General features: G+C 45.3%; 1 protein-coding gene across 1 annotated transcript in view; it reads right to left on the bottom strand.

Moving 5' to 3' along the window:
- The window catches only part of STAB2 (stabilin 2), a gene marked incomplete at both ends in the record, with an annotated part of 163,727 nt that overhangs the window by 21,262 nt on the left and 128,395 nt on the right, over positions 1-14,070 (bottom strand). The window contains 8 exons of the mRNA XM_080704808.1: positions 982-1,131; positions 2,739-2,868; positions 3,918-3,974; positions 5,152-5,298; positions 6,919-7,008; positions 9,418-9,594; positions 11,886-11,945; positions 13,103-13,240. Of these exons, the coding sequence (XP_080560934.1) occupies positions 982-1,131; positions 2,739-2,868; positions 3,918-3,974; positions 5,152-5,298; positions 6,919-7,008; positions 9,418-9,594; positions 11,886-11,945; positions 13,103-13,240 (949 nt within the window). The remainder of the gene's footprint in view (positions 1-981; positions 1,132-2,738; positions 2,869-3,917; positions 3,975-5,151; positions 5,299-6,918; positions 7,009-9,417; positions 9,595-11,885; positions 11,946-13,102; positions 13,241-14,070) is intronic.

Raw genomic sequence — 14,070 nt, forward strand, 5'->3', positions numbered from 1 at the left:
ATCTGGTCCCTGGGGGCCTCTGGATTTCACTTTCTTCTTCTGTATTGCCAGCCCTGACCTCCTTGCTGTTCCTTGATTGTTCCTCCGGCCCCAGGGTCTTTGCACCTGTGCATTTCTCCTGCAGGAAAGCTGTTCATCGTATTGGCATGGTCCACAACACTAGCTACAGGTGGCTATCTAAATTTAAATGAATCAAAATAAAAATCCAGTTCCTCTGTCACACATTCTGAGTGCTTGGTAGCCCTGCGTGGCTAGTGGCCACCGCACTGGTCGGCGGAGGCACAGAACATTTCCAGCTTTGCTCTGAGTTTGACCGGCCCACTCTTGATATTCCCAGATCTCTGTTTGGTCTCTATGTAAATATTCCCCGGGGGTCAGATGTCTTCAAAAACACATTCTCCTATATTCCTGATCTCTTTTCCTGCTTCTTTGTCTTTATAGCCTTCATAACTATTTTTTTGTTTCTGCAAGCAAGTTGAGAGCTGAGATTTCTGCTCCTGCCACCTCTGATCACTGTATCCCTAGACCTTCAAACAACAATTTCTAGCTGTTGAGCAAATCACTTAATATTTGTGCCCGAGTCTCTTCATTTGCTAATTGGGTATAATAACAGTACCTTCTTCCAAGGGTTATGATGAGGAGTAAAGAGAAAAAACATATACACTCGGCATGCAGTAGGCACTTGATAAAGGTTAGCTATCGAGATTAGTAAGGACTCAATAAGAACATGTGAATCGAATGACTGAGTGGGCGGGTGCTGTCTCACCACCGCCGGCCCTGGTGGCTGCGAGGACGTGAGTTTCAGTTGTAGAATTGAGGCTCTTTTCAGTGATTGAAAATGGGGAATATATCCAAGGAGGAAAATGGGCGGATGGGAGGTGGGAAGCAGGAGAAATGGGGAGGAGTTGCCCCCAGGTCAGGTGGACCGTGAGGGTGAAGACGGGGAGCGTATAAGTAAAAAACAAGGAAGCGGCCACGTACGCTGACAGTTGGGTCCGAATCTCCCCGGCAAGCACAGCTCGCACGCCGTCCCGTTGAAGCCAGTGTTACATTGACACTGTCCCGTCGGTGAGTACTGATCAAGGCAGACACCCCGGTTATTACAGGGGGTGTCTGCTCCTCCAGGGCAGGCTGCAAGAGATAAAACAGCAGTGACTCACAGTCCCCAGACCCAGGGCACTCAGCCCTTTGTAAATGTGACACAGACTCTGACACCCACGGGCACCACTGGTGCCAGTGGACGTCGAGGGTGAGACACTGGTTTCCACGTCTCTGGCACGAATCTACCTTGGCAGAGCAAGCCGCTGAATTGTGCATTGCATTTTGGGGTCAGGAGACCCGGTGTGAGTAGAACTGAGCTGAGTAATGCACTTGCTCTGAGCTTTACTTGGCTCTTAATGATGATGGTGATGATGATGGTGATGGTGGTGGTGGTGGTGGTGGTGGTGGTGGTGGAGATGGTGGAGATGGTGATGGTGGTGGTAGTGGTGGTGGTGATGTTGTGCCCGTTTGACCTAAACCACAATATTCTTGTAAGGATCAAGTGAGGTATATAACTGAGAGCGCCATGAAAATCAAAAGTGCTGAACAAATAAAAATAAGGGATGATGCTGATTTTTGTGAATGGTCCACACCTTCGTGATGGAGGCTGGAGTGGCGATTATGCAGATTCTCAGCCCAGTATGTTCCTAACCAGATTATCTTGAGTAGAATATGCATGATAGGAAAACTCCTGGCTTCTGGAGTCTGCCGGACCTTGGGCTTGCTTCTTACCCTCCCTGTGCCTCTATTTTCTCAACTGTGAAAGGGTCCAGGACTAACTGTATTGCTGTGTATAGAAACCAGCACACTCTAAGTGTCCACTAGAACCAGGTGTTTGAGGCAGGCGGGACGTGCCTGCTAGGCCTCTGCTATGCTGTCGCTGCTGATGTACTCGCCGTAAGTTGCAGCTAGACACGGGTTGCAGGACTGGCCCAAACGCCCTTTGGCAAGGAGCCAAAGGAAAGGGATAGTGCTGTACATCCTATAACTGGATTTTCAGGAATTTATGAACCACATGCACCTCTCAGTATATCACCCATCAAGGGCAGAACCTTGTCAAATGCATTAAACAAATACCATGGCTGTTGCATAGCATTAGAAATTAAATATATGGTGTTTTTGGCATCATGGGAAATGCCTATGCTCTAATGTTAACCAAAAAACCACATGTAATTAGAGTATATACACAGTGTAATATCAGTGCTGTGAAACAGAAATCTGTGAAATGAATGAAGTGGAAGGGAAATACACAGCTCTTCAGAGTGCTCATCTGAGGGGCTGAGGACCATGGCTGAGGACCATGGCTGGGCTGAGGACCATGGCTGGGCTGAGGACCAAAGCTGAGAACCATGGCTGAGGACCATGGCTGAGGACCATGGCTGAGGACCATGGCTGGGCTGAGGACCATGGCTGAGGACCATGGCTGGGCTGAGGACCATGGCTGGGCTGAGGACCAAAGCTGAGAACCATGGCTGAGGACCATGGCTGGGCTGAGGACCATGGCTGAGGACCATGGCTGAGGACCATCGCTGGGCTGAGGACCATGGCTGAGGACCATGGCTGGGCTGAGGACAAAAGCTGAGGACCATGGCTGGGCTTAGGACCATGGCTGAGGACCATGGCTGGGCGTCTGCTCCACCTCCTGGTAGCTTTGCACTGCAAGTCTTTCAGAATCGTGCGGGAAGAGGCGCCCTCACCCTGACAGTCGGGCAGGAAGTAGCCCTTGCAGCATCTAGGGATCCGGATCACCAGGGCGCACTGCTGCTGGCAACCTTCCAGGTTCCTCTTGAAGGGCAGCACGTGGTACAGGCACTTCTGCTTGGCGCCCTGTGGAAGAGAGAGGACCCTGGCAGGCTGCACTCCGTCGCTGGGTCGCTGGGGCGACCGGTTCCTAGCTCCGGGTTCCTAGCTCGCCCCCAGTGGGAGAGCTCGGTACTGCACGGGTCTCCAGGGCCAAAATGCTCCCTAGCCTAAGGGGAAAGACTTTCTGACCCCTGGGGTATTTGCCAATGGCATGGTTGCCTGCAAGGGAGTCTGGAATAGCTTCCTATCAGGGAAGGAGGGTGTGCCAAGGTCCCAAAATCTTCAGCAAGGAGAGTGAGTTGCATGGTGTTTTGTAGAGGTTTTTGTCAGTATAGAGTAGAAAGAACTTGACTTTGGAGTAAGTAAAAAGAAAACAATATTTAATACTCACTATGTACCTGGCATGTAAATGCTCCTCCATCTTAAAATTGATTTATTCTAATAGGCACATACAGAATTGTTACTAGCTCCACATTACAGAGGCAAAACGGATAGATCGTGCAACTTGCCAGGGATTCCTGAAATTTGACCCCATACCCAAGGACTCCAGGATTCATCAGCTTGACGCCAGTCTCCATGGCTTTCTAGCTGTGTGGACTTGGGCTGGTTGCTTGCCCTCTCTAAGACTCATTTTTCTCATGAGCAAAGTGGAGGTTAAAAAAGAAAAAGCTTCCTACAGGTGTTATAAAGAGGAGTAGGGATACTCAGTATATAGAGGACTCAGCAAAAAGCACAGGACACGGAGAGCAGCTGATAAAAAGCACAGCCATTATTTTTATATTGTAGCCGTCTTTGAAGTCTCTTCTAGGTCTGCAATCCCATGAGTTTTCTAGACAGTTCCCAGAAGATAAGTAGTAGGTTGATAGGTTGCCTGGGCTGAGAATGTCCTCCTCCCACCCCTTTGCCTTGGTCATTGGGACAATGATATAACATTCTCTCAGCATACCCACGGGCCATTACACACACACACACACACACACACACACACACACACACACACACACACCAAAAGATGGAGGTCTGAAATGAAACAGACCTTGGCTTTCCAAACACTGCCATGCATGCATGCTTACCTTGGGTTTGGTCCCTTTTGGGCATCTGGGAGTATTGTTGCAGCTCCCACAATCCCCCTGGTATGCAAGAAAAGAAACTTTTAGGATGGGGAGTATTAGAGAACACAAGGAAATGTCTCAGGTTAATACCTGCATGAGTTAGTTGAGAACCCAATTCATATCAATTAAGGTTCTGGCTACAATCAAGAATATAAAAATAAACATACTGCAACTTTGCCATGGAGAATTCTGAAGGTCTCTCTGGGACCTTGACTCTGTTTAGTCCTTTGAGAAAAGCTCCCCATTATACAGAGCTCCCCGTTATACCGGGCAGCGTGGAATGCGGATCAAGGGCACCTCCATTTTAAGTTAACCACGACACTTCCGAGCAATCTCTTAGACTCTCTGATTCTGAGTTTTATGATGCACAAAGGAGGAGTAATGATTCTTGTTGCTGTTTGATCTTTAGGGGACTAATGAGAGATAATAATGAACTACAAAAGTAAATGTGAATATACTTTAGAAATCCAGATGGCCACAACCCCTGTCACAGAAAGGACAATTGTCTTATCTCCTACTTTGACTGACCAGCATCTGAAACTTTGGAATACTTATTGAATGCCTGTGAAGTGCCCGGCACTGATGCCAAATGGTGACACCTTAGTCACGGCGCTTCCATTCTTTGAGACTTAATTTCTAAGTCTGCATGGCAAAGTTGATGGTAACTATTCCTATTATTAGATTACTGTGGGGTAAGACGAGTTCTGAGCAAAAGGTGGAACTAAACCGAGCCCTGGATGGATGGATGAGTGAGTGTGAACAGGCTTGCACAGTGATCGTTGTGAAATGACTGTGCGGGTAAATAAACAGAGGTGTGTGAATGGGGGGGGGCATACTAGATTGAACCGTATGCCGCCATTTCTATATTCCCCAAACCGTCAAGATAACAGTACTTTTTAAAGGATTTAGTCTGGTAGAAGCTCAAAATATGTTCGTTGTATGAATGAGCGAGTGGCTGAACGGATTTGGCAGAATAACTGGCACACAGTTAGATCCAAGAACTGCTTCCTCAATGACGAGGGCCTGAATGGGGTGGACGAACACTGCCTAGTAGGTGCTGTGGATTCTGGATTTGCAGAGCTGAGTGGTTTGGCCCTTGGATGGCCTCACATGGACCAGCTCTCATGGACCTTCCAGCAGGGTCCATGCTCTTTGGCCCATGTTCACCACACTTGAGTGGTATTTTAGGACTCACTGAGATATTGAAAGTGGTGTAAGTGTCACAGCGGCCTCCCAGGGTGGGGTCCATCAGCAGACAGTCAATGCCGTAGGCCACGCCCAGGTCAAACAGGAGCTCCCGCTGCACAATTCTGCACATTTGATCATTCAGGAAAAGCTCACCCTGAGAGAGGGAGTGGAGAGAGAGAGAGAGAGAGAGAGAGAGAGAGAGAGAGAGAGAGAGAGAATAACTTTCAGACTTCTTTGCGGGCTATATAATGTGGTCAGAATTTGCAAGACTCAGCAAGAAATGAATAAAAAAATTCCTACTTACCTACCTACCTATCATCTGTACATCTATCGCAATCAGACATCACATATTATGTGCCAGGTATTGTTCTAAGTGCTTTACCTGTGCAAATTCTTTTAGTCCTTACAATAATCTTGGGATGTAGCTACAATAATACCTATTTGCAGACAAGGAAACTGAAGCAGGAGAGACTTGATCACTTGCCCAAGGTCACACAGCCCGTAGGTGGTGGTGTTGGGCATCTCAGATGCAGCGCTGCCTCCCCACAGTGGGGTGCTGAGGTGAATCAGCGATGACCTTCCTGTGGTCCAGGATAAGCTTGGCCGATGTGGCCGCTGTAGGTACAGTGACTGAGTTCTCTTATTTGGTGCCAGTGCCTGGCAAAGTGCCTGGTTTGATTTCTTTCCAGGCGATATGAGTGGTGGACTTTGACTTTGTAATGATAACACTAACTCCTTTTTCACATGTACTAGGCAATTGTCTAAACTGTCCTGTAGATACATTATTTTATTTAATACTCATAGCAATCCCAGGGCTACCTTCCTCGAGGCCACCCAGCTAGTAAGTGGATAGATACATTCTTTCTCCTAGATGTAACCTGAGCTTAGAAAGTTCTGTGAGAAGAGAAAGGATAAATGTCAGCATCTATGGGTGGGATGGAGAGAGTGCGATTCCATGGAAGGAACACCAGGAGACTGTGTTTAGAGCCGTCTGTGTTCACTTCTGTACAGTGTGACTATGGGAAAGTACTGGCTTTTTGTGTTTCTTCTTTTGAGAAGCTGGAGTGTAAAGGAGAGAAAGGCAGCCTTCATGAGGATGAGGAGAGAGACCATTAGGATAGCGGAGGGAGGCTGGGGGTAGTGGCACATGCCTGTAACGCCACTCACTGCTTGGGAGGTGGAGACAGGAGGATTGCAGTTGGAGGCCAACCTCAGCAGCTTAGTGAGATCCTGTTTTAAAGTAATAAATAAAATAGGGCTGGGGGTGTAGCTCAGAGGTAGAACTTCCCTGGGCATAATCCCCAGTACCACACACATACAAAAAAATAAAAGAATAATAGAAGGCAATCCAGGGAAGGGGGAGAGAAGGGAAAAAGGAGGCTTGAGGAAGGAAAACAGTCCAAATAATGTTATGTTTGTATATCAAGGCATCACCACCAGTCTCACTAGTATGGACAGGTAGGGAGGATGCTGGGAGGTGGCAGGATGCAGAGGGGAAAGCACCAAGAGATGTTGTGTGTGCATATGAATGCACTGCTTTGAATATCACTACTACATACAGTTACCCCTCCCCAAAGTCACAGGAACCCACTGTCCACTGTGTAAGGGGTTCCTGCCACCTGCTGGGAGGCCCTGGCTGACCTGGGCTCCCTGGGGTCTTATATCCACTCATTCCTTCAGGGGAAGCGCCCCTGAGCGCCCTGAGGGGAAACGAGTTTGCTGCCAACACAGCTCCTGAAGAAGAGACTAACCCCTCCCTGGTGGTGACACTCACGATGTCGCTGCCGGCTCCGCACTTCACACTCAGTTCCGATCCTTGCAGCGTCTTCCAGGAGGCAGACCTGGGAAGATCCGCAGCTGAAATCTGTAGGAGAGATGGTGCCACGTTAACATCCACTGCCGCCAGGCTGAAGAAGGGCAGGAAGGAGCTTGGCCAACAAACCAAAGTTGCGTGCAAGGTTTTGCACGAGTTATAACAATTCTGGCTTTAAAATGGCGGTCGACATAAAAGGAAGGATAACCTTGGGTGTTCTAGGAGGCTGGAAAATCCTTCTAGAGGGAAAGTTTCAGCCAGCTGGGCTGGTTTCAATCACTTTTGTGCCCCATGTCTGCTTGGGAGTCTGTGGAAGATGCTGTGTCACTTCAAGGAACCAATGGAAGGCTGAGGAGATGAGGCTGGGAAATGGCCTAGGGGGCTGGCAGGGGCTGCACTGTGCCCCTCAAAGAGTTACGCGGAAGTCTCGTCTCCCAGGACTTCAGGATTGGATCGTATATGGAAACAAGGTCATTGCAAACGTGATTAGGTGAGATAAGATCATCCTGGAGTGGGTCGGGCTCTTAGTGCATATGAATGATGTCCTTATTTATTTTATTTATTGTGGAACTGGAGATTGAACCCGGGGGTATTCCCTGTAAGGAACACTTCTGCCCTACTGCTTTTACTCTTTATTTTCAAACAGAATCTCATTAAATTGTAGAGTGACTGAGGCTGGCCAAAAACCTGTGATCCTTCTGTCTCATGTACCGGGATTACAAGCATGCACCACCATACCTGGCGGAATGATGTCTTTATATCAAGAAGAAAGAAGAGGAGAAAGCCATGTGAAGATGAAGAGACACAGGGAGAAGATGCCACGTGAAGGTGGGGCAGAGGTTGGAGGGATGTGGGTACAGACCAAGGGAGGCCACCGACTGCTAGAAACTACTAGAAACTCAGAAGTGCGTCGAAGTCCTCCCTTGAACCCTCAGAAGGTGTGACCTCGTTGACACCTAACTTCCAGATGCCCAGCCGCTGGAGGTGTGAGGGACTGCTGTGCCAGGCCACCCGGTTTGTCGTAATTGGTTACAAACCCCAGAAAAGCACTATGGGTGCTGGGAATGCACTAAAGTCAGGGCACTTCCCATTCTTGGAGAGAATGACTCAGCCCATAGAGAAACAGGGCACTGTGCATGGGAGCTCCGAGTGGCCGCCGCATTCCTATCAGGTCTGTCTTCTCTGGTGCAGTTGAGCAGTTCAGGCGTCAGTGACTGAGGACACTGAGTCCAGCTAGTCGTTTGCCAGAAATTTTGGAGTTGGGAGAGAAAGAGTCCATTTGAATAAAAATTGGGACCCTGCTGTCAGCCAGACATTCCACCCTGTGAAGTAGGAAGGAAAAAAGCTGGTCTGCAGTCAAGAGAGGAAAGAGGCCTTGGGTTTTCATTAAAATTTAAGATACTCTCCCCAACAAACAAAACAAAACAAAACAATAATGGCAGGTCCAAAAAACAGAACTGGAGTGGTATACAGCAGGTGCACCTCACCACAGCTGGCCTGAGGAGCACACAGTGGGTCAGGGATGGGAAGCCTCCTTACCAGCCTGGCCACTGGATGCCCCAATACCTTCTGGGCAGCAGGGCCTCAGTGCTGGATTTTATCATCCCCTGGGACATTCCTGCTCTCATTTCTACACCTAGCAAAATGCAGGCATTTTGCCTGCCACCCACACTCTTATTTGTGGGGATACATTCCAGGACCCCCCAGTAGATGCCTTAAACCAGGGGCAGTACTAAACCCTTTGTATTTTTTGTTTTTGCAAATACATACATATCTATGATAAAGTTCAACTTAAAAATTAGGCATAGTGAGAGATTAACAATTATTAATAATATGGAACAAGACAAGCAAAATGGCACGTGTCTATAAGTCCAGTACTTGGGAAGCTGAGACAGGAGGATTGCAGCAATTGAGTGAGACCCTCAGAAACTTAGGGAGACCCTGTTTCAAAATATAAAAATAAAAAGGGCTGGAGATGTAGCTTAAAAGTAGAATGCTCCTGGGTTCAATTCCCAGCACCAAACCAAACCAAACCAAACTGAACAAAACCCCAAAAGAAAACCATAGAACAACTATACCAATATTCTGTAGTAAAATTTTCAGCAGCGGTAATCTTGTGCTTTGGGACCCTTATTAAGTAAAATAAGGATTACTTGAATGTAAGCACTATGATAATGCTACAGTCACTCTGATAACCAAGATGGCTACTGAAAGACTAACGGGCGGGTAACATATACAGCATGGATACTCTGGGCAAAGAGATGAATCACATCCCAGGCAGGATGGAGCAGGATGTGAGATTTCATTAAGCTACTGAAAACGGTGCACCATTTAAAACTTATGAATTGTTTATTTCTAGAATTTTCCGTTTAATATCTGCATTTGATATTGGATCATGGTTGACTTTGGGTGGCTGAAACTAAGGGAAGTAAAAATACAGATAAAGAGAGAATACCGTACCTTGGAATCTCGGATCACATGGAACTTCAAATACTCCTTCAGCTTGTCTCTGTTGTCTTGGCTGAACAAGAAATCCTGTTGTTCTGAGGGGAGGGCTTGTAGGGCTTGGTCCGTGGGCCAGAAGAGAGTGACTGGGGTGTGAATGGGGTCGGTGATGACACTCAGCAAGCCTGAGTCCTGAAACACAGGGAGTCGGCCCTTGACTGGGGGAAGCACGTGCTATGGGGAAGCCCTCCATGCGGGCAGAGGGTCCCTCTGTGCCCCCTCTTGTCAGGACTCCAGATGCTCCAGGAGGCACACAGCCAGGGACTATAGGCCCTTTATATTCCAGCCATTCTGACCCACAGTCCTATTCTCTGCTTTTGTTAATAGGAAAATAAATTTTAGTGAATTTCTTAATTTATCTTTCTTTCTGCCCCATGTCTACTTGGGAATCCATGGAAGATGCTGTCTCATTTCATGGAACCAAGGGAAGGCTGAGTCCTTCCCTCCCTCTCTCCCCCCCCCTCCCTCTCTTTTTGATCATACCCAGGGGGCATTCTACCTCTAAGCCACACCCCAAGCCATATTTTATTTTATTTTATTTTTTGAATAGGGTCTCACAAGTTGCTGAGGCCCTCATTAAATTACCGAGGCTGACCTTGAACCTGAGATCCTCTCATGGCCTCCCAAACACTTGAATTACAGATGTGTGTCACCATGCCCAGCTCCAAACATTTTAATTTCTGAAGGACCAGCTTAACATTTTCTCATATTTCATTTAAGAAATAAAATCTGTATAATATTGAGATGACCCCTATATATTTATATGATTTCTAGGCTACATATACTCCTAAAAGAAATTGTGAGGTGAACGAGGAGTCACTTTTTTTTTTTTTTTTTTTTACTGGTAAATTCTACCAAATATTTTTTTTTGGTATATTTTTATTGGTACACTTTAGTCTCACATCATCATGTAGATCATGTTGTCAGTGGTATATATTCACACAGTACTTGGTGCCCCCATTCTGCTTCCCCATGTCTCTCCCTCCCGATACTGAGTGTCCAGGTTAACAATGTTAAATTCACATGTGTGCACATAGTCACATGTAGCATTTTCATGAATGAACCTCGGCCTTCTTCCTCCCCTGCCCTTCTTCCCTGGCTTCGCTGAGGTTTCTTCTTCATTATCTGGAGTCCCTCTGGTATCCCAAACACTCCCTAGGTCAAACATGTCCCTTCTCTTTTTATGCTTAGCTAATCTCGCTTAACGTAACGTTCTCTAGGTTTTTCCATCTTCTTACAAATGACATAATTTTGTTCTTTTTTATTATTGAGTAGAATCCCAGTGTGTATATTTCCTGTAATTTTGTAATCCATTCATCTGTTCATGGACATCTAGGCAGGAGTCACTTTGAGAGCTTTCTAAAACCTGGATGTACCATAAAATTTTTTTCTTTTAATTTTACCAATAACGGAATGAAGTAGGATTTATTCTTTCTTTTTGTTGAGCCCCAGAGAGGTTTGCTAACTTTCTCTAAAAGCCTGTGTTCATCCAGACCTTGGTGCCCCGGAGTGGGGTGATGATAAAGTTTCAGAGGTGAGTAGCTGGGCAAAGATTACTTGCCTGTAACATCATTGGAAATTCTCATTTTTTTTTTTTTTGGTGGTACTGGGGTTCCTGGAAGCCCTTCTACCTCCGGGCTACACTCCCAGATCTATTTTTTAATATTTTTCTTTGGAAACAGGGTCTCTGAAGCCAGCGTGGCTGGCTTCGAACCTGCGCGATCCTCCTGTCTCTGCCTCCCAAGCGCGGGGATTACAAGCGTGCGCCACAACGCCCAGCCTGGAAATTCTCATTTTGAACTTCTTAAAATATCAATTTCTAGCAGCTCTCTTGAACATCCGAGACTCAGACCATTTTGAGGAATTGCTGGGCTGATGTAGAGATTTAAAGATGGTGCTACAGGGGATGCCAGAATTCTTGCAGCTTTTAGGGCTGCTCAGGAGAGTGGTGAGGCAGGCACCCTTGGGAGGACTCTGTTTCATTTTCTCCCTGATTTTTTTTTTCTATAATCCTTTGATCGAGAAGAGTCTGATAAATTTTTGGAAACAGTCTCTGGAGTCAGAAAAATATGGTTTTAAATCTAAATTTTACCCACCTCTTAGGCACAGATATCCTGTCTTTCTACCTCAGCTTCTCCATCTGTATAATGAGGTCAGTAATTCTGTATGTGAATCACATATTATAGGGACTGGTACATCTCACTTTCTTTTCCTTTTCCCAGCTACAAATACTTCAATATATAACTCAGCCCAAGTACATTATATTGCTCAAAAACCATACATTTAGAGAATTGAAGAGAACGACTGCTCTTAACAAAATTAGGTGTCTCCATGCAGATCTTGTAGCAGCTGGTGATATAAACACAAACGCACCCAACAAAGTAGAACTTCTTTAGGCAGGTCATGCCTTGAGTTTTTTTTACCTGTATTAACTTGTTAAATCTGCTGTAGCCATGCTTTATGGCTGTTGTTGTAAGATTTTCCTGCAAAGATAAGAAGAATAGTCATGAACACTTTCCTCATATAGTTCACATGACTCTTTAACAAAAGTTTCACAGAGTACGACGGAAGTGCGACTTGGTGCGTGCTGTAGATAATTTGAAGATCTCTTCTGTTCAGGCTTTTTTTTTTGCATTTCAGAAGCCGGAAGGCTAAACACTACATTTCCCCAGACTCCCTTGCAGCTATGGTCCCCAAGTAATATAAGGTCTACCAAGCAGAAATGGGATGGCTGCTACCAGGGACATCAGACCCTCTGAAAGTACAGCGGAGGCACGTGTTGTCAGTCTTTAGTATTCTTGGTGGTGGGCTGGAATCAAGTGGAATTTGCAGAGCTGTTACAGCCAGAGTAGCTCTAGGTCAAGGTTAGGTTTCCACCCTTTACAAGCATCTCCACTGTGTAGCATCTAAATTAGACTCTGGCTTTATAAGAGATTTGGTGATCCACCTAATATCTCAAGAAATTCCTCTTTTTGTAAGCAAGGTACAGTGGATTCTGAGATCTGCAACTAAGGACCCTGGCCAATGCTAATAAATACACATAAGAGTTAAAATGCTCTTTTTTGTTCATTGAGAAAGAATTTTACTCCAGGTTTAGTTTTAGGGATGTCTAATTATCTACCTACCTAAATGTCATCTATCTATTATCAATCAATCAATCTATCCATCCATCTATCAATCATCTTTATCCATTTTCAAATCTATACAAGACCTCCTGCCCTTATGGACACTAAAGAAAAACGTACAAAGTCCATGTATTGATTTAAAATAGACCTTTACTTATTTATCTCTTCTAAGAATAATGTACATTGGGCTCTTTTTGATACTAGGGATTGAACCCCCGGGAGTATTCTGTCTCTGAGCTACACCCCTAAACCTATTTTATTTTTTATTTTGAAATTAAGTTTCACTAATTAAGTTGCTGAAGCTGACCTCGAACTTGTGATCCTGTCATCTCAGCCTCCCAAGTCCTGGGATTACAGGTGTGTGCCACCACACCCAACTTCAGTAGGCTTTTAATAATAGCTCGAGTCTGAAGCAGCAAAAATAAAAATTTTCCAAGGTGATGTCTCAAAATCAGAATTGAGAAGATAATGTATTGAGTCACTCAAGCTGAGGGAGTGACCATGAGTGAACTTACCAGAATCCCGGAGGTATCTCTGGGGGTGATAATCAAGTTTTGGGGAGATAGCAATTTGTCTATGATGTGAATGACTCCATTAGTACTGATGATATTACTGGATATGATCCTCGCCTTATTATTGATATATACTATATCCTGAAGTCAACCAAGAAAGAAAAAAAGAGAAATGAGCACAAAGGGAAATGCATACAAAATCACTCTCTAATATATTAAATCACTGGGGATAACTCCTGAAGATCTAAGTTACTTAAGCACATTTTTATTTATTTTTATTTTATTATTTTTTAAATAAATTTTTATTGGTGCATTGTAGTCATACATCTCAATGGGATAAAAAAACTTGTGGAGATATACATGCACACATCACCCAATCAGCCCCTACCCAATCTCTAACCCCTTCATGACCCTCCCTCCTGCCCATGCTTGGCTTCCTGATTGACTTTCATATGTTTAAGTACCTCATGTGCTTTAAAGAGTTTCCCTCATCTTCCCTCTTATCCCTTCAGATGTGTCACCTTCATTGCTCCTCTATAGGAGGAGCTCTTCTATAGCTCTTCATTGCTCCTTCTTTATATGGAGTTCCTCCTGTTACCCATTTCTCCCTAATATTTTTCACATTAAGAAAAGCACATGATTTCTTATTTTTTGTGACATTTCCCTGTAAATGCCATAATTTTGTTCTTCCTTATGGTTGGGCAAAATTCCATTGTGTACATATTCCATAGTTTTGAAATCCACTCATCTGTTGAAGGACATCTTGGCTGGTCCCACACTTTGGCAATGGTGAACTGTGCAGCTATGAACATGCTTGTTCATGCATTAGTTTGGTATTTTTGTTTTCATTCTTTTTGGTAGATACCCAGAGCTGGTATTGCTGGATCATCTGGTAAGTTCGTTTTCCTTCTTCTGAGGATCTTCTATACTGTTCTCCAAAGTGGTTGCACCTCGCTGGCTCCAGACCCGGC

The sequence above is a fragment of the Muscardinus avellanarius genome (assembly GCF_963383645.1).
Source record: "Muscardinus avellanarius genome assembly, chromosome: 11".
NCBI lineage: Eukaryota > Metazoa > Chordata > Mammalia > Rodentia > Gliridae > Muscardinus > Muscardinus avellanarius.